General features: G+C 30.4%; 1 protein-coding gene across 1 annotated transcript; it reads right to left on the bottom strand.

Annotated features, from left to right (window-relative positions):
• Positions 1-5687: 5687 nt before the first annotated feature.
• LOC123272190 (putative uncharacterized protein DDB_G0282129) lies at positions 5688-7300 on the bottom strand. The gene is made up of 3 exons (XM_044738889.1): positions 7097-7300; positions 6702-6815; positions 5688-6650 (listed from the first exon to the last, which is right to left on the bottom strand). Exons 1-3 carry the CDS (start codon positions 7298-7300, stop codon positions 5688-5690), a joined length of 1281 nt encoding a protein of 426 aa, XP_044594824.1.
• Positions 7301-22395: the final 15095 nt, after the last annotated feature.

The following is a 22395-nucleotide window of genomic DNA, read 5'->3' as shown; positions in this document are numbered from 1 at the left end:
AACAATGTTCAGTTTCTCTACATTTTACTTCTACAGGTGTACATTTTGCGAACCTTATCACTTCTCCCAATACATGAGCAATATATCCTGGTTCTTTGAGGAATTGTAACGCGAATTCGTCGGGTGCTAATGTGGCTATTATGATAGCGTTTTGTAAAACTCTTCTTTCTATTTCACAAGATTGTTTTATTATGTCATTATATAATGCAACTAATTGTTTATGGAAATGTTGTTCAAGGTAAACGAATTTAGTATTAACATAAGTGAAAAGATCCATAGATTTTGCGTCTATTTTATTTGATGTTCTAAAGAAACTACCCTTTTCAATATCAAGAATAAAAAGTCTAGGATGTTCGGTACGAATTAAAGTAGATATACAATTCACGAATGTGTCCGTTGCTTTCAATGCAAAAGTAATGCCATCACTGATAACCGAGTAAACCTCATTCTTACTAGCAGGAGAATAGATTTTATTAGCTTCGCCTTCGTATAGGATAGAGAATTTACGAGAATTACAGTGATCACGGGGTAGTGTTTTCCAATAAGTATTTCCACCTTCCGAATCAATACATTCACCACGTCGATGGAGACAACGAACTCCTGATCTTAATATGATTTCGTCTTGGTCTAAATTAACAGATGCTAAATAATCTTGTATTTCAAAGGTAGCAAAACTCGTTACAACTACGTCATCCCAACTTCCGTAATCGTCGGTATAAGATCCGGTTTTACAATTACCGCTAGTAGTGTATGATCCTACCAATTTAATTGGGGTTCTAGTGGTACCGTTTCTAACAATTTGAGAGTGTGTGGTATCATGAAGAGTGTAAATACCAAGTTCATGAATTACTTTGCATTGTTCACGCGATATTTCTTTAATAAATTCGACGTCACCATTTGGAACTCCGAATAAATGATTAAGTATACCGCAATAACTAATTTTCCTATAAATTAAAAGCTTGCACTGAATAACTTGTACATGAGTAACCTTTATTGATTGTAACAGTTGCACTTTTGTTTTAGTGATTGTTGGTTCCACTATAGGTAGCTTACAATCTTTGATGTCTACTAATGATAATGAGGTTATATTTATTAATGGAGTGCTGCAGTCGTAGGCTATAAATCCCATAACTGTTGGTATTACCCATAGAATCCAAGAGCAAGAATTAATCAAATTCATGACTTCCAATCCTAGTGAACATAGAACATACATATTAGTCTGAGGTATCACTATAAGATTTTCGTGTGTTACAAATTTTTAATTTATCAATATGTTTGAGTGAGCGTTTATTGTTTTTGTCTTTGATTATGGCAGTATTGTTGTCTAGTAGTTCTGTTATAGTATATGGACCTTTATAATGAGAATCGAATTTACCTTTACGGGGTTCTTTTATTGCATAAACCTGATCTCCAACTTTAAAAATACCAGGTTTTATGTGTTTGTCATAATATCGTTTTGAGCGGTGTTTAGATTTATTTAATTGATGGGTTGCTAGATTTCGCATATCATCCATACGATTTATTAAGTCATGCAGATATGATCCATAGGTTTGGGTTTTATCAGGAGGGGGAAATGCACTAGGTATACGAGCTCTTTTCCCATAAATTAATTCAAAAGGAGTAAAACTAGTTGATTCATGCATGGACGTGTTATATGAAAACATTGCGAAGGGTACAAGTTTATCCCAATCTTCGTATTTATTTACATAATGTTTGATAAATTCGGTAAGTACTATGTGGCTACGTTCTAAGGCTCCATTTGTTTGAGGATGATAACCAGAAGTAGTAACTTGTTTGATTCTAAATAATTTAGCTAAATGATGAAATATTTTTCCGACAAACGATCTACCCTGGTCACTCAGTATTACTCGAGGAGATCCGAATTGTATTATTACATTACGAGCTAAAGCATCGGCGATAGTTTCGGCCTTAATATTAGGAATAGGTACAGCTATACAATATTTGGTTAAATTATCTTGGACGGTTAAAATATGTTGATTTCCGGACGGAGTTAAGGGTAACGGTCCTACCGTATCGATTGAAATTTTATCAAAGGGTTCTGCGGGAGTATCAGTAATGATCATTGGTTCCTTATTTTTAATACGGACCAATTTTTGTTCTTGGCAACTTTTACAGGTTCGAATATATTCAGTAATATCATCACGCATATTAGGCCAATAAAATCGTTCGCGAATTCGGCGATATGTTTTAGTAATGCCCTTATGTCCACCGGTTAGACTTTCATGATATTCTGCAATTATGTCTGTTCGGATATCATCTTCGGGTATGGTAACATTACCATGGCAAATTGTTACTGAACAATCACAATTTCCTAAATATTCTTTAAGCAAACTGGTAATCAATGATTGATTTATTTCTTCAAGCATATCACCTGTTTTTGAAATTCGTAATGTCTTGATATTATACTGTTTGATAACGTCTTTAAAAGAATTTAGTAGAGTTTTAAAGTTTTGAAGAGAGAATTCATCAAAATGATTTTTCTTAATTACTGCGCTGAATATTTTATATTTACCATTATTGGTTATTAATATTTGATTTAGTTTAGGCTTTTTCAATTTTAAATCTTGGGGATCTATTTTATCAGTATCTATTAATAATCTAGAGACTATAGTAGTGAGCTCACAATCTGCAGGAATAAAGTGTAAATAATTATCTCTAAAATACGTTAGATTTTCATTAGAAGTATGAATTGATAGGTTTAGGTCATCTGAGACATCAGATATCCCAGGATAGTATAATTCATTAGAATAGTGTCGGCTATTGATTTTTCAGTATCGAAGGTTGGAGGTTCCACCAGCTCCTCTTTTTCGATATCTTGAAATGAAGAAAGGAGTTCGGGTATAACTGGCAAACCAGCCCAACGTTTACTAGCTCTACCTTTTGTATAGGTTCCGTTAAGATCATCCGATTCTGTGTCGGTAGAACTACGAACACGAAAGGGTGTTGAACTACCTACTGGATCGCGAAAGGTAACCAGAGATTTACGTGGAGTGCGGAGTGAATCTATACCACGGGGATCCCAATAATAACTATCAGAAGTAGATGAATGACCTGAAGTCAATTCAATGACATTAGGTAGAAGAGGCATCCTTGGTGGCATTTCAGGGGAAGTATCACTAGTATCAGAATCATCGACATAAGTTATTTTAGTATAATCTTTGATAGATGACGGCTTGTCTGTTTCCTGATCCTTCAATGGAGGAATTTGATTAGGTACAAGGCTAGGGAACCCGCTATTCCTGCCCTGTGCAACCGGAGGAATAGGTTGGGATTCTTTTGTTTGAATAGGAGATCTTTGCACTGGTCCGATTTTCTTTTAGAGCTGATTTAAGTTTAATTGGAGGTGGTGGTTTCATCATTGCGTGTCGTTGTCTAACCCTGTCACCTATACTACTAACATTAGATAGGGCAGCTTCCTTTTGCAGCTTTCATTCGCTCTGCATGTTGAGCGATAGAAGTGGATAATCGAGCAGAGATTTTTGCCTGCGACTGAGGTACAACTGGTAATACCACCGGATTGCGAGATAATGCATCAGCATTTATATTAAATCTACCGGGTTTGTAAATGAAGGTATATTCATATTCTCTTAATCTAATTCTCCAACGAATCAATCGCTGAACTGGCGGTTTGACTGAATCAATCCATTTTAAAGGTTCATGGTCACAGATTAATGTGAAATGCTGTCCATATAAATATGGTCGAAAATGTAATATTCCATAAACTACAGCGAGACATTCTTTTTCCATTGTGGTATAATTCATTTCAGGAGGGCTCAATAAGCGGGATAAATAAGCAATTGGTTTATCCTCACCTATTTTACCTTGACTCAATACTGCTCCAATAGCTATGTCAGAGGCGTCAGTAGTGAGAATAAATGGTTTTGTAAAATCGGGATATTGCAATACCGGTGTAGTGCATAAAGCTTTGCGCAAGTCATCAAAACTTGCTTGATGCTCATCTGCCCAATTAAAAGGAGTGTCCTTTTTAAGTAAATTACTAAGGGGTTTAGCACGAGCAGAGAAATTTTCTATAAATCTGCGATAATAACCAGCCAAGCCTAAAAACTGACGAACATTGGTTGCGTTTTTAGGAATTGGAAATTTTCAATAGCTTCAGTTTTCTTAGGATCTGGACGTACACCACCGTTACCAATGATGTGTCCTAAATAAGCGACTTCCAAATTCAGAAATTCACACTTATCGGTTTGTAATACCAAATTTGCATTTTTCAACCGATTGAAAAGTCGTCGAACACGAACATTGTGTTCTTCCAAAGAACATGCAAAGACAACGATATCATCTAAATATACGAACAATTCCTGATCCTGTAAACCCAAAAGAACCTTATCCATAAGCCGTTGGAAAGTGGTAGGAGCATTTTTAAGACCGAATGGCATTCTGGTATATTCATAATGACCATTGGGAGTACTAAATGCAGTTTTAGGTTGGTCCTTTGGATCCATGCGAATTTGGTGAAAACCACTTGCTAAGTCAAAAATAGAAAAGTATTTTGCACCACCTAGTCTATCGAGTATTTCAATTATATTAGGTAGAGGATATGCATCACCTTTTGTCTTTTCATTTAATCGTCGATAATCAATGACCAAACGCCATCTTTTTGTTTCCTTTTGAATCTGGTTTCTTAGGTACAATCCACAATGGTGAATTATACGGAGAAACGGATTCAGTAATAGTACCGTTCTCTAATAATTTTTCAACCTGCTTGGCTATCTCTTCTTTGTGTACAGGGGGAAATCGATATTGTTTGACAGATACAGGGATTTCATCCACAGTTGGAATAGAATGAGTTATTTCAGTGGTAGCCGATAGAGGATCACCGGGTAAATGAAAGAGATATGGAAATTCTCTAATTATAGCGTAAACATGTTCTTTCTCAATTGAATTTAAATGATCAAGTCGAAGACTATCACAGATTCTTGCGAATCTGTCTTGATCATTTACTTGTTCACCAGGTTCATCTGAATCATCGAAGAAGTCTTCAGATTCTTCACCATGATCAAAAGGAATTAATTCCTGAGGAGGAATGTCTAAGTCAACATCTTCTTCATAGGCATTAATAGCAATTACATAACAGGTATTGTTACGATTGGTTACTATACAATTTCCGATGAAAATATTTTCATGTGTTTCAATACGAGGTAAAAATCCAGTTTTTAAACTAGAGGGTATAAGATTAATTGGTATCACAGTGCGAGTTCGAGCTTTTAATGATGTAAATACTGAAGGTTCAGGTTCAATTTCGGATGATTTGATTGAATTTTCAAATGGAATAGGCATAATTGGTTCTGAACTAGCAACTATGGTTTTATGATGAAAAGATATTTCTACCTTTTCTTTCTCTAAGAAATCAATGCCGATTATACCTTCTGTCTGAGTAGGTAAGGGGTCATTGAGAACATGAAATTTCTCGGGCCTATCAAAGAATGTTATCTCAGTGGTTCCTAGCGTGTTAATTTTATTGAGGGTGATTCCTTTAAGATAAACAGAATCACTAGTATTGATTATTGTACGAGGGGCTAAAGCATCTTTATGAATAATATTTATGTCGGCTCCGGTGTCGACTAAAAAGCGAGCACTACCATATAATATTTCAGGAGCATTTAAAGTAACGACCGGCCCTCTTCCACCTTGGTTCCTTGTCCACATTACATTTGTTCGATTGTTAAAAATCTGACCATTGATGGACGCTTTTCCGTTTGATTCGTCAAGGCGTCCTTCTGGCGAATCGGATCGGAGTTTAAATGATCCTTATTAGGTACCGGCGATTGAGAATTACCGTTGTTTCTATTACTATTATTGTAATTGTTATCGTAGCCGTTATTAGGTCTATTGTAATTATTAGTAGGATTATAGTTAGGGTTATAGGTTGAGTAACTATTATAATTAGGAGGGTTATTATAGTTAGGCGGATTGTTGTTTTGACCGTTGAAGAATGGTTGATACGGAAAATTATAATTTACAGGGGGTGAATACATTTCCCGTGGAGGATACTGATAAGGTATTGAAGGTAGATAAGGCATATGTGGGAAATATCCAGGCATTGTAAAATAGGAACTGGTTGACGAGGGATATACTCCTGGACCGTAAGGGTGAGCCAATGCGTCGTTCATAATTGGGGAGGAGCTACGTATTGGTGACTTGTTACGAGGGGATGATGGTCTATACCCATCATCTCGGAAAAATCGAAATGGGATTGCATCTCGCCGATCTTCGTCTTCAAAATTAACCATACGTGTCTTACGGGATAAATCTGTATTATTGGGTTGAATTGCTGCATAGGCTAAGTAATTTGAATTTCGGTGAGAACTCCCTTTTAAATCTTCTTCAAGACGTAAAGCAATTTTATATGCATCATCAAGGGTTGCAGGATTTTGAACGCTAACACCATAAATTAAGTCGTCTGGTAACCCGCGTTTAAAAGATTCCAAGGCTAGTCCGTTTAACATTTTCTTCATACCCGATAATTCGTTTTCATTATTAAAACTTTCACGTAATGATGCCATTGCACTTGTGCATATTCGTTTAATACGCGTATAATAGCTAAGTAATGATTCATTTTGTTTTAATCTAACTGCCTGAATATCTGCGCAATATTGAGGATACGATTTCTTTTTAGAAAAATATTCTTTTAATGCGTCTTTTAAATTTTCTATTGTTACTATTTCTTTATCTTCTAATGCATCTCGTGCGGTATCTTTTAATTTTGTACGAACTTTAGTAATAAAAGCAGGTTTCTGTTCCTCAGTAACTAATTGTAATGCTTGTTCTACATCCTGCAAAATGAACGTAATGGCATGTTTTGCCCATCAAAATTGGGGACCATTGCTAATGCTTGTGTCATGGTAAGATTCTCTCCTAATGAGGTCATGGTTCGATCAGTAATCTCGAAATGACGAGACATTTCCTGAATTGCTTGCTCCATGTTTAGATTTTTAATATTCGATTTTCTTTTTTTTTTTTTTTTTTTTTTAAAAAAACTTATTGTTTATCTGATTTTAACATGCGTTCTATTACAAGATAGAGTTCCTTAATATTGATTCGTAATAAAAATAACGGATGCGAGCAAATCACGGAATTGTTTCTGATTATCCCTAATAGGTTGATTCAATTGCAAGGTTAAATTTCTGGTTTTGTCTGAATTAATGTCACTACTAGTACTTGAAACCTGATTATTAGAGTTTTCAGTTTCTGGAATATTCTTAACTCTTTTTGTTTGAGATCTTAAATAATATTGCTTTCCCGATTGTTTACGTTTCATTATGTGTAAAATGTGTTTTTATAAAATATTTTTGACTTAAAAATATTCAATTAATAATGTTTAATAAATATCTCTTTTATTTATTCTCGTTGAAACAACCAAAATAATTTAAATCGAATAATTCTATATAATCAAAATATTCAAATTTTATCAGTGGCTCTAATTCGTCTTCATGAAGTTCTAATAAGGAATCTATAAATTGAGATATAAAATCTGATGTGATATCTGGCCTTTCTTCTATTGGTGGATATATTAATTCTACTTTATTACTAATTTCTCCTGTACTTGTTGTACTGCTTGATGATGATGATGGTGTGTTATCGATTTTTATAGTTGTATTGTTAGTTTGAGTATCTGTCTGTGTAGAGTTGCTATGTGATTCAATCTCCTTAGTAGAAGGATACAGTGTTTGACGCAATCGTTTGCTAAGCAATATCTTTGATTTAGCTCTACGACCACGGATTTTCTTCATAAAAAAAACATTAGAGAAAATCAATTTAAGTTCCAAATTTTTCCACTGAATGATTTAGGCACAGTGAAGGTTAATCATTCAACTAATCCAAACAATACAGGGAGCGCAACGCAACCTTTTAGGCGCAGTCGCAACTTTCTTTTGCTTAGATTTTTAAATTTGGAAGAAATTGATTTCTTGAAATAAGTGCTAAATTTGAATCTAGTGTGTGATTATTTCGTTGAACGATTTAGGCTCTAAAAAAGGTTAATCGTTCAACTAGTTAAACGAAATAGGGAGCGCAACGCAACTATAAAGCGCAGTCGCAGCTGTTTTTCGTTTAACTTACTAATCATTCATTATGTAAGTGTAAAATTTTTTTTTTCGTTGAACGATTTAGGCTCTAAAAAAGGTTAATCGTTCAACTAGTTAAACGAAATAGGGAGCGCAACGCAACTATAAAGCGCAGTCGCAGCTATTTTTCGTTTAACTTACTAATCATCTATTAAATCCTCATCAAGAATCCAAAACGTTATTGCTATTTTGGACACCCAATGTACTCGACAGATCAACCAAAAATATTTTTGTTTGATGGTCAATTGACAGATTTAACAGATAATGCAAGAAAGTGATGTAATACTCAATGTGTGGGCTTTGATTATATTTTGTTTATTTGATGTAAAATAATTTATTCTCAAAAACCGGTTGTTGTAATAGTGTTATGTAATAAGTGTTATGAAAATTGAGTTTAATTAAGAATAGATGACTTTACACAGAAAGAAACTCTTTCACCAGCGTATCCCACCGCTGTCACCAAATTTTCTACTGTCACGATCGAATAGGTCGAGACAGCGGAGTTTTGTTAAAATGATAATTATTAAAGGTTTACTTAGATAAAGAGTTCATATTTCTGATTACCGGATGATTCTACACTTTCAAGTCTGGTTTTATCTCAAATTCCTAAGCTATGAAATAATTAATTGATCGCGTCTTTTCCGGTTGAATAATTGTTCTTTATCTATCCCGATGATATCGAGCGGCTTATATCATAGGGGAACCCTAGTTGCGACCCCGTGGCTAAGGTCAAGGGTAGTTAATGAACTGAAGGGGAAAAACAGGGAGGCAGGTGGGTTTGGTGAATTATAGGTACTCGTGAATACCTCGTTTCTTACTGTAAGTTGGAAATCAGGTCTTATGAATGAGAAGAAAGAAAATGATTGGCTTCACACTTCAAATATATTCAATTTGTACTTACAAATTATTTAAATAGATGATACAAATTTAAGGACAATTGATAAATGCTGTTGAATATAATCTTCAATAACTCTGGATAATGCACAAATATGATTATAATTATTAATACACTTAACAAACTAAACTTTGCACAACGTTTCATAGGAGCTCTTTAATTTGAGTCTTTATAAATATATTGGTTTGGGTATTGAAACCCTAAATTATAATTTTAATTGTAAAAGCACCAGCTCTCAGAGCACCTAAGCCTCTTTAACGAGAGTAAGCAACTTTCAAAGAAAAGATTAGGTTGGCCAGCAAGTAGTTGTACCCGTCTTTCTTTCTATGTTAGATTCTTGGTAGAATTTAACATAGAAATTTAGAACTGACGAGTGCGAGAGCCTTCGACAGTCTGAGCACTGGTGAACATCTTCAAGGGGTTTTTATACGATTCCCGCGACATTGTGGTTCCATAAGGGTATTGATTGTTATAGGTTACTACGTGTTAAGATACAGAAGTCAGAAGTGATATATGACCACTTATATTACGTGACTAAAGAATCTGTTGGTTTCACTTGATAAACGATGGAGCCTGCTCTTATTGACACTACTATTAACTGTTATCGTTCCAATTATCAAAGTGGAGATTGAATTATATTTTGTGGTTAAATCGTAATACAATAAATAAAAGGAAAGCAGCCCCCGTCATTTATCTCACATAAAAGAAGAGGGTAGTGGCATAAACTTCGTTCGTCACATGAAGCAGCGAATAAGTGAAGCTAAAAAGCGCTATTTTGATAGTCAATTAAGTTCTGTGAAAAGTGCACAAGCCATGTGGAACGATCTGCGTAGGCTTGGTCTGATAAAGCGTAAGGGTGCTCGGTCTGCTATTGGAGTGGATTTGAATGAGTTAAATGACTATTTTGTACAGTCGTCTGGTTGTTCTGTGCTTAAGGTTGATGAGTCTGATATTACAACTCACTACGGTGGCAATGATAATGTATGTTTTAGTTTCTCGGAGCTTGATGATAATTTTGTTAAGAGGGCAATAATGCGGCTTACTTCCAACTCTGTTGGCCCCGATAATTTTCCAATTAAAGCCTATAAATGTTTGCTTTCATTTGTGTTGCCATTTGTGACACTACTTTTTAATAGCTCGTTAAATTCAGGCGTATTTCCGAAAGAGTGGAAGTTATCGCGTATTGTCCCGATACCAAAGAGGTTGAATGCGGAGGTGTGTGCAGATTTTCGGCCAATATCGCTGACAAGTAACTTGTCAAAGGCACTTGAGCGCTGTGTGCATGATCAAATTGTTAAGTATGTTACTGAGAATAATTATATAGATGAGTATCAGATGGCCTTTAGGAAGGGTTTGAATACGCAGACTGCGGTCATCAAGCTCTGCGATGACATTCGGTCGGCTATAAATGAGTCTAAAGTCACTGTGGCTGTTTTCTACGTAAATTAATATCAATGAACTTTTCTGATGATGCAATTGTGTGGATCAGGTCTTACTTGACTCAGAGAAAGCAGCAGGTGTTCGCAGATGGGTGTGCGTCCTCTTGGAGGAATGTGCTTAATGGTGTGCCGCAAGGGAGTGTGCTAGGCCCTTTACTGTTCACACTCTATATTTCGGATCTCTTTCAACGACTGCGCTGTCGATACTTGCTTTATGCTGATGATTTAGCGATATACTTGTCTTGTGATTTGGAACATGTTAATGATTGTGTTGCTGCGCTAAATGCAGAGATAGTTGACATTGTTGAGTGGTGCAATATTAATTATCTTAAGTTGAATGCGTCAAAGACCAAAGCTATAATTTTTGGTAGTAATTTTAAAATCAATAGTAATAGCTGTAAGTATGCTGATTGCATTCGAGTAGATAACTGTATTATTCGCTACGACACAGTTGTTAAGTATCTTGGCGTTTTGATTGATAGTACTCTTTCGTGGGATTGTCAGGTTACAGAAGTGTGCAATCGGGCGATGCGGGTGCTAGCGCAGTTGAAGGTAAATAATGAAGTCTTCAATGAGAAATTGCGTATAAAAGCTTGTCACCACGCTGATATTTCCGGTGTTTGACTACTGTTGTGTAGGTTACTGTAACATTAGCAATAGTTTGCAGGTGCGGCTGCAGCGTAAAATGAACTCCTGTGTTCGCTATATTTTTAGGGTTTCAAGGGCTGAGCATATTACGCCGTACTTTAAGAGGCTGGGATGGTTGAAGTTGAGTGACAACAGAACTTATTTCATGGCATGCCTTTTTTATAAAGAAATATGTATGGGCTACCGACAATTGTTCAGATGTAATTTGGAGTTTTTGCCGGTAGCTTTGCGGAGGTGTGATGTAAGGGAGGATTATTTACGCCTGCCTAGATCTAATTGTCGGATATTTGAGAACTCTTTTCTTATCTGCGGGATACGCATTTGGAATGCGCTACCCCCAGAAGTAACTAAAGCTGAAAATTATGAACTGTTCCGTAGTGCGTGCTATAATTATTATTTGCAAAAGTATTAATTTATGATATTGAGCTTTGATTGTCATTATTGTATGCTGCTGTGCCTTGAGTGATATTGAATGATATTAGTTTTGCTTAACTGTGCTATTACCAGGTTTTCTGGCAACTTGTCTCATATCTACCACGATTATAATTTATAATTTATAATTCACGTTATTATTTCATTATAATATGTTTATATTTTATTATTTTCAATTTATGTAATTACATGCTCTGTATTTTACACTGATTATAATGTATAATTATGATGGTCCTGAGGGAGCTAAGGCTCTAGGGTCAATAAAGTTTATTATCTATCTATCTATCTATCTACCCCCCCGTTTTTCGAAAATCGAGTTTTCATCAGATCTCGACTATTTTATTTTCTTTGCCGTTTTTGTTTTTTATGTTTTTTTTTTGTTTTTTAGTCAATTAACATTTAAAAGATCGTCTTTACAATATTTTCCAAACTTTATGAACTTAATTAATAACCTGACGTATGAAGACCGATTTTTTAAATGTTGACGATTTCAATTTGTTTATAAAAAAAAATTAATCAACTTTTTTAGAATCTGTCTCTACGCGTTAGGTTATTAATTCTATTTATATAATTCAGAATCGTTAGATACCTATATTGTGAAAACGATTTTGTAATAGTTTATTAAGTTAATTTATTTATAAAAAAATTACGATCGATTTTGCGTGGAATTACCGGTAATAGTTTACTGTGGATCGTGCACGGTTCTCAAATTTTTAATTAAAAAATTAATATCTCGTGAACTATAGGTCACAGAGAAGCATAGTTTATAAAAGCTCATTATGTTTTTTATTAAATTTAATAAATTTTATTCACAGCATATCTCGACTATTGTTGCGTAATTTTCGAGATATTTTAATACAAATATCAGCCTAAAAATCCAATTTTTTATACAAAAAAATAAGCAACAAGTACCGCATACATACAAAATTTTAGAATATTTTTCTGATCATTTATAAAATAAAATTCAAAATAGGACCATTTCATCAAAAAAAGTTTAATGAACCACTTTTTTTCCTTACCAACTGGATTATAACAGTATAAGGCCTGACCAGAAATTTTTTGACGAGTTCCCGCAAAAATTAAAATTCAAATATATTGAACGGCAGTTTAGACGCATACGGGGGATTTCATGCCAAATCAACCAATTTAGATCCAGACTGCTTCCGATTTGTCGGAAATTTTTACATCCTTTTTTACCGTGTATGAAATTTTTTTCGAATATTTCAAAAATTTTTTTAAACCCAGCCAAATTAAAATTAAAAACTTAAAAAAAAAATCATTTTCTTTTAATAGATCCATTTTTTTTAACATTTGACCTGAAACATATTATTTCAATTTTGGTTTATAAATGATATCAAAAAAAAAAAACATACCAAAAAATTATTCGAAGCTAAATTCATATTTTTTTGCAGATTAAAAAAAAATCACATTTCGAGAATAGCGCTTTTTGAATCGCACGACTTCCTTAATGAAGTTGTAACGTTTAGTGAATGACTAAATTTTACTAAGCCTGTACCCTGAGGTCAAGTAAGCCTGAGAGTGTAGATGATGAGCAGTTGTACTCAGCTAAAAAAACTCTTTGACGTCGTGATTGCTTTTATGTACTTACCTTATGAATGTATAGGGATAAGCCCAGCTGTTTGTGACACCCACTCTCACACGCTAAGCAAAATTTAGTCAATTATTAAACTCTTTGTAACAATGATAGAGATGAAAAAAAATAATTCAAAATATACAATTTGTTGGCGATTATTTCCGAAATTTATTAAGCCTATAATTTATTAAGATGTTCGCTTTAATGTCGAGAAAAAGCAGTTACCTTTCAAACTGATCATTTTTTAGTTGATATACCATATACAAATACACCATTTGTCAACATAAATCTTGCGTTGATTGGCGCAACACGGCAATATTAATAACTTATTAGCTATTGTTGGTATGGGAATAAATAAAAAAAAGAAACAGTAGCTTTTTAAACGGTCTATAATTTTTCGCTTGATACTAGAAACGTCAGACAAATAGTTTCTGAGAAAATGATTTTTTATTAAGCATTTTTTTTATTGCTTATAATTTTAAACAATTGAAGGAATTTTGTATCTTTACGGATTTCAATATAGAATATATGGAATGCATAAAAAATGCGTAATTTTACATCTGCATTTTTTTTTTAATTTCAATTTTGTAAAAAATATTTATTTTATTTAATTTCAATTCTTAAAAAATTTTAATTCTCAACAAATATGAATATCTGTCAATATAATCTTCCATAATTTTGCGAAAATTCATTGAGATGTCAAGTTTTCAAGAAATTGATTACTTGTAACGAAATTAAAAAAAAAAATCACTCTCGATTTTGTAGGATGTAGTGTGGAATTTTTACATAATATCTAAAAATATTAATCGAGCTAAAAAGGGATACTCAAGGGCCATCTGTAATGTTCTCAAAGCAATAATTTAAAAACGTTCGCGGTAGTGTGATTCGAATTCAACAGATGGCACTACTTTGAAAAGTTAAAATAATAATAATGACGCCAAAAGACGCCAAATTTTTTGTTTACATTTTTCATTATAATTCAACAATCATTTAAACAGAAAATACTTATATGTAAATAAGATAAAAAAAAATTTATCTGGATTAAAGTGATGTAATTTGATCCTGCGCATCGAAGTACAAAACTTTTTTTTTCACATAAAGGATCTTTGACTGTTAAAAATCCATATTAGTGCGTACAAATTTAGCTCGCGAAATGTTGATAAATTTCCAAAGATTTCTTTTTTTTTTCTATTTTCTTTTAGCAAAATCGCTTTGCTTTTCGATAGACAATTGTATAAATGGTATGTATGTAAGTTTTCATTCATTTCTGACGAGATTTTCTATATTTACTTACAGTTTGAAATTCGAATGAAAATGAAAAAAACTAAGAAATGTCGGTAAGAAAATTATCGACAAAATTTTCTATAAACCGCTCTTAACATGTGAAATTTTCAGATGCCTGAGGAAGGTCAAATAAATGACCGAAACGTCGCAGAAATAATAATGTAATTTGTTATTATGATCCTATCTTATCCATATTCCTGAGATAAAAAATTTATAAAAATTATTTTTAGATTATAAATATTTAATTGTAAATTGAAAATGTTAAGATTAAATCATAGATATTAAATTTGATTATTAAAATTAATATTGTATTATATTTATTAATTTTAGATCATACATAATTAATTGCAAATTATTTAAATTAATTTATTACAATAAAAATGATCTATAAACAATAAATAATTGATTTGATATCATAAAAATTAATTTAAAATGATAAATAATTAAATTTAAATTTTAAAAATCATTTTTTCATCAAAAAAATATAATTATAAATTATAAATATTGATTTTAAATTGTTATAATCAATCTGAGATTATGAATAATTAATTTTGATTTATGGAATTTAATTCTAAATCATCAAAATAAATTTTCGGTATTAAATAATTGATTATGATATCTAAGAATTATTAATATTAAATATATCGTCAATTTTTCGTTTGAAAATTTATCTTAGATTGTGAATAATTCCTTTTTCTATGTGAAAATTTTTTTTGTATCATATATAATCGATTTTTAACTATTCGAAATAATTTTATAATATATTTCAGATTATTAAAAATAAATTTTCAAGTATACAAATTAATTATCGATGAGGAATAATTATTTTAATCATAAAAATTAAATTTAGAGTAGGAATAATAAATTTAATGAAATTTAAATTAATTTGTTATTTTGAAAATAATCTTTGACATTAAATCATTAGTTTTTTATATCCTGAAATTTAATTACAGATTTTTAAAATATAATTCTAATTTCAAATTAGAATCTAAAATCAAATTAGAATATAATTTGAATTAGAAGTTCTATCTAATTCGAATTAGAATCTAAATTCAAAATATAATTCTTAGCATTTATGAAAATGTTGATTTTGCATTATTAATATCGATTTTATATTATAAACAGAAATCATAGATCGTTAATAATCAATTTTAATTCATGGAAATCAAATCTAAATTATTAAAATAAATTTTTATTTATACATAATTTATTTTTATATCTTAAATCTAATAAAATTAAGTACATGATCAATTTTTTGTTTGAAAATTTATTTTGGATCATAAATAATTTGTTTTTTTTCGAAAAATAATAATTTTAGAGCATAAATAATGGACTAAAAGCTATTCAAATTAATTTTAGAAATTAACAATGTATTTTAGATCGTTCAAAATAAATTTTTAATTGTAAATATTATTTCTAGACAATAAATAATTGATTTTAATCATTAGAATTATATTAAGACTGAATAAAGAATTTAATGATTTTTGAATTAATTGATTATTATAAAAATGAACTTTGACACAAAATAATGGATTTATATCTTAAAAATTAATTATAGATTGTATAAATATAATTCAAATTTCTAAAAATTAATTTTGCATCTATAAAATAAATTTTAAATTATAAAAATCAATTTTAGATCATAAAAAATCAATTTTAATCTATGGAAATCAATTCTAAATTATTCAAATTAATTTTTTATTATAAATTATTAATAATTATATCCAAGAATCAATATTATTGAATACATCATCAATTTTTCGTTTGGAAATTCGTTTTGAATTATAAATTATTTTTTTTTTAAGCGAATTAATTTTAGATTATAAATAATCGATTTTAAGCTATTTAAATTAATTTTATATATCAATAATGTATTTTAGATTATCAAAAATATATTTTTAATTATGCAAATCAATTCTACAAAATAAATAATTGATTTTAATCATAAAAATTTAATTTGGACAATGAATAATAAATTTAATGTTTTTTAAATTAATTTATTATAATAAAAATGAACTTTAGACAATGAATAATCAAATATTATAATCAAAAATTACTTCTATGTAGTTGAAATTGAATTAAAATAATAAATAATTGATTTCAAATTATGAAAATTAATTTAACATCATGAATATTTAATTTTAATCAATTAATTTTGATTTTGAATTATTATAATTAATTTCATAATATATAAATTAATTTAAGGTCATAAATACTTAATTGTGAATTATGAAAATTAGTTTTAGACTGTAAATGAATGATATTATTTTATAATGATTAATTATATATTTTAAAAATAAATATTGGTCGAGAGACATATTCTCTCTTTACATTATTTCGATGAGGATCCACCGAACTTGAATACTAGTGAAGCTGAAAGCTTTTGTGGAATTTGTTCACGTTATGAAGATGTTAATTAAAATGAAAGAAAGTAATTGAGAGGAAATACAAACTTTGAAAAAATTAATGGGGTTGGTTGCCAAGCTAGGAATCGAACCTGGATCTCCCTGACAACTTGTCAGGAGCTCTACTAGATAAGCTACCGGGCCCCTTCCACCATCATCGTTTCTCAATCCATACTTATATTCTTGATTCCTTACTTTACTTTTCCTTCATTATTTTTTTTCCCCCACCTAAGCTACGTACTACGATGGTAATCTAGTAATTTATTTTGAGGCATTATTACAAATTTAATTATTATATTTGTTACCGAATTATATGTAATATATAAATTAAAGTTTTAGCGCCTAGTGGTCAATTGAGATCTACTAGTCACTTGACCGCTAGGTGCTAAAACTTCAATTAATATATTCCATAAAATTCGATCAAAAAAAAAATAATTATAAAAATTAATTTTACATGAAACGTTATTTTAATTAAAAATGAAAAAATTAATTTTAAATTATAAATGATCAATTTTTAATTATAAAAAACAATGATAGATGATAAATTTTTAAATATAAATACAAAAATTGGTTTTTGATCATGATCAATTTATTATTAATCACGAAAATCAACTCAAGACTTCAAATAAATAATGTTATAATTTAATAAAATATTTTATAATATAACAATTAATTTTTTATTTTAAAAATTTATTTTTCATAATGAATAATTGATTTTTTAATATGAATATATATTCGAGACTATGAATAATCAATTTTAAATAATTTAAATCAATTTATTATTATATAAATTGAATTTGATGTACAAATAATTAAATTCAAATAAAGATAATTTGTATTTAATCAATAATATCAAATTTTATGTAATTAATATTGATTCTACATTATTTAAATTAATTTATTATCATAAAAATGAATCTCAGACGATAAATAATTGAGTTTATATTTTAAAAATCAATTTTATATGGTATATATTAAATCTTAAATTATTAAAATTAATTTAAAATTATAAATGATTAATTTTATATCATAAAAATTAATTTCATATTATTAATATTAATTTTTAATAATCAAAATTAATTTCAAAATACAAAAATTAATTTTAGATAGAGGGTTATTAGATAACGAATAAAAAAATCAATTTTAGATGACGAATGATTAATTTTTAACTATAAGAATGATTAATCTATAATAATTCACAAGTTTTTTGTTTGAAAATTAGTTTTAAATCTATCTATATGTATATATAAGAGATTCCCACTTATATATTGACTCATCGCGATATCTCTGGAACCATAAGGCGTAGCGACTTGAAATTAGGTAGGAATATTTCTTTCGCCGAGTAGAGGTCAGCTAAGAACGGATTTTACGAAATTCCACCCACAAGGGGGGTTGCGGGGGCGTTAACAATAGAAAATTCCCATTTTTAACCTATTGATCCTATCGACTTTGCATTTGGTAGAAATCTCCTACATGTGATGTAGAAATGATCTAAGAGCGGATTTTACGACAATCTACTCCCAATACGGATTGCGGGGGTGGACGTTAACAATGAAAATTAAAAATTTCCGACTTCTAGCTCCTACAGACTCCTAATTTTGTATGAATTTTGTGTAAGTGATATGAAAATAATTTATGAACGAATTTTACGATATCCCACTCCACAGAGGTATGCGTGGGTGGGTCTTAACAATGAAAATTTTAAATTTTTTAGCTGTAGCTCCTAAAGGCTCGAAATTTGATAAGTATCTGCTATATGTGAAGTAGAAATGATCTAAGAGTCGATTTTATGACAATCTACTCCCAATATGGATTGCGGGGGTGGACGTTAACAATGAAAATTAAAAATTTTCGACTTTTAGCTCCTACAGACTCCTAATTTTGTATGAATTTTGTGTAAGTGATGTAAAAATAATTTATGAACGAATTTTACGATATCCCACTCCACAGAGGAGTGCGGGGGTGGGTCTTAACAATGAAAATTTTAAATTTCCGAGCTGTAGCTCCTATAGGCTCCAAATTTGGTAAGAATCTGTTCTATGGGATGTAGAAATGATTCAAGAGCGGATTTAATGACATCCTACCCCCAATATGGATTGCGGGGGTGGGCGTTAACAATGAAAATTTTAAATTTCCAAGCTACAGCTCCGACAGACTCATAATTTTGTATGAATTTTCTGTAAGTAATGTAAGAATAATTTATGAACGAATTTTACGATATCCCTCCCCACAGGGGGTGCGGGGGTGGGTTTAAACAATTAAAATTTTAAATTTTCGAGCTGTACTTCCTATAAGCTCCAAATTTGAAAAGAATCTGCTATATGTGATAAACTGAAACTAAGGAAACGACCCAAAGTCGAAGAAAGTATTTACTAGCGTTATAGATTGAAATATAGACTAACTATCAAGTTAGAATACTAAAATAAAATAATAAATTATAAAATTAGTGTAAGAAAAGTAGATTTAAGCGAAAGATGTATTAGAGTTTGTTAGACAAGCTGTACATCTGGTGCCAATAAATCTATTTATATATATGAGATTTCCACCTATATATTGACTCATCACGATATCTCTGGAATCATAAGGCGTAGGGATTTGAAATTTTGTAGGAATATTCTTTTCGCCGAGTAGAGGTTAGCTAAGAACGGATTTTACGAAATTCTACCCACAAGGGGGGTTGCGGGGGCGTTGACAATGGAAAATTCCCATTTTTAAACTATAGCTCCTATCTACTCCAAATTTAGTAGGAATCTCCTATATGTGATGTAGAAATTATCTTTGAGCGGATTTTATGATAACTCATTCCCAATAAAGATTGCGGGGTAGGGGTTAACAATGAAAATAAAAAATTTCTAAACTATAGCTCCTATAGGTTTGAAATTCGGTAGGAATCATTTATATGTGATCCAGAAATGATCTTATAGTGGATTTTATAATAACCTCCTCCAAATATGGATTGCGGGGGTGGGTGCTAACAATGAAAATTAACATTAATAATGAATTTTGATTCATAGTAATCAATTCTAAATTATTTAAATACATTTTTGATCATAAAAATTAATTATTATATCTTAAAATCAATAATATTAGATACATCATCTTTTTTCAATTAAAAATTTATTTTAGATCATGAATAATTCGTTTTTTTTTTTAAATAATCTAAGATTATTATCTTAGATCATAAATTTTCGATTTTATGCTATTCAAATTTATTTCTGAATTTATTAATATATTTGAGATTATTAAAAATGAATTTTTAATTATAAAAATTATTTCTAGACAATGAATAATTGATTTTAATCATAATAATTAAATAGAGACAATGAATGATAAATTTAATGATTTCTCAATTAATTAATTATTATAAAAATATACTTTACACAATGAATAATCAAATATTATGATGGAAAAATTAATTTTATATAGTTTAAATTGATTTTGAATTATAAATAATCAATTTTAAACTATGAAAATTAATTTTACATTATTGATGTTCAATTTTATATGATAATTTTTAATCTAAATAATTAAAATCAATAATATATTATGTAATATATAGAAATTAATCCGAGATCATGAAAACTTAATTTTGAGTTATGATAATTAGTTTTAGACTTTCAATGAATGTTTCGATATTATAATGATTAATTTTATAATTTTAAAATTAATTTTTAACAATGAAAATCAATTCTAATTTATTAAAATTAATTTTTAATGGGAGATAGTTAATTGACATATAAAAAATAAATTTTCGATAATAAATGATAAATTTTGGAATTTGTATGCGAAATCACTATGCTAGCTATAAGTCATCTTGTCATACATCATCAATTATTTTTTGTTTACTAACTACTGTATTAGTAACCCTGTTACTGGCCTAGGCTGTTAGGTTTGTTTATTTAAATTAAATAAAATAAGATAAAATTTTCAGTTATTAAAAACAATCATATATAATAAATCATTAATTGTAAATTCAAAAATTGATTTTCTATTATAGACAATCAATTTTAAATTATGAAAATTCATTAAAGACTGTAAATGGATAATAATATACTATAATAACCAATTTTATATTAAAACGAATCACTTATTATAATAAAAACTTATTTTTGATATTGAATAATTTTTTTTTAATATAAATATAAATAAATACATAAATAAATATATATATATACATATATATATATATATATATATATATATATATATATATATATTTATATATATATATATATATATATAAGACTATAAATAATCGATTATAAATAAGTTCAATCAATTGATTATTATAAAAATTGAAATTAAATCATAAATAATTAAATTTCAATTAAGATAATAAGTCCTAAAAGAATGAAATCAAATATCGAATTATAAATATGAATTTCGAATTATCAAAATTCATTTTATATTATATAAATTAATTTATTATTATAAAAATGAATTGTGGGAGTTCGGCAGGGATCGAGTGAATATAAATAATAGTAGAGTAAGATTTATATAAACGATATATGAATTTATCAAGTAACTAATTACAACGATTGGAAAAAGAATACTATGACTTTACTCGACAACGTGCTAATAAGTAAGTGACTCGAGTAAAAAAAATTTCGGCATAACTGCATGCGCAGTAGATCGACGCTTCGGCGTATGTGTGGGTAGTGTACGTGTAAATATTACTATATTACTATATCTACAACACTCTCCCTTAATATGAACACGTACACGCCTTCGTCTGTCTCACTCATTCCCATGGCTTTTGCGAGTTTGGCGTGTCTATCACGTGGCAATGCTTTCGTCAAGATGTCGGCGGTCATCTAATCAGTGGATATGTGTACTAGCTGTATTTCCGGATTTTTAACAGCTTCCGTGACGAAATTAAATTGGATTCAAACATGCTTGGTTCGATCTAAGAATCCCGTCGCCGTCGACGTATGTATTGCACCCTGGTTATCGCAATAAGTGAGGCCTTCTGAATATTTTTCAATGCCTATTTCGTCGATAATTCCCCGAAGGTACATTGATTCTTTCGTCGCTTCCGTGAGCGCTTTGTATTCGGCCTCTGTCGTCGAAAGGGCCACGGTTCGCTGTTTCCTAGACTTCCAGCTAATTGCAGCTCCTCCAAACATAAATTCGTACCCTGTGTACGATTTTGAATCCGTCTTGTCGTTTCCCCAGTCAGCATCACTATACCCGACGATTCTTTCAGTTGTCTTCCTGTAGGTGAGTCTCAGTCCGGTTGTCCCCTTTAAATATCTAAGAACTCGTTTTGCGGCTCCCCAGTTCTCTTCTGTTGAGTGTTCGTTGAATTGGCTCAACACACTTACTGTATGTGCGATATCCGGCCTCGTCACTACTGCCAAATACATCAGAGATCCTACTAGCTCTCTGTACCTTGGATTTTTCGTTGACCTATTCGGATCTGTTGACGCTTTCAACATTGATGTTGGGCTCGCTGATGCCTGATGTGGAGTGCAATTTTTTATACCAAATTTTTCCAACAATTCTTCGACGTATCGACGCTGGCTCAGATTTATTTCGTCGTTTTCTTGCTTGAACTCTATGCCTAAGCAATATTTGGCTTCTCCTAAGTTTT

This window comes from Cotesia glomerata, linkage group LG9 (assembly GCF_020080835.1).
Source record: "Cotesia glomerata isolate CgM1 linkage group LG9, MPM_Cglom_v2.3, whole genome shotgun sequence".
Classification (NCBI taxonomy): Eukaryota; Metazoa; Arthropoda; class Insecta; order Hymenoptera; family Braconidae; genus Cotesia; species Cotesia glomerata.
This window is presented reverse-complemented; position numbering and strand designations above follow the sequence as displayed.

Bases quoted from the DNA above. Each gene is read 5' to 3' on its own strand.
- LOC123272190 (XM_044738889.1), bottom strand. From the start codon at position 7,300: ATGAAACGTAAACAATCGGGAAAGCAATATTATTTAAGATCTCAAACA. The intron at 6,816-7,096 runs GTTATTTTTATT...TTCATTTTGCAG, and splicing joins TCCGTGATTTGCTCGCATCC to GATGTAGAACAAGCATTACA. The intron at 6,651-6,701 runs GTAACAATAGAA...TTTTCTAAAAAG, and splicing joins CATTAGAAGATAAAGAAATA to AAATCGTATCCTCAATATTG.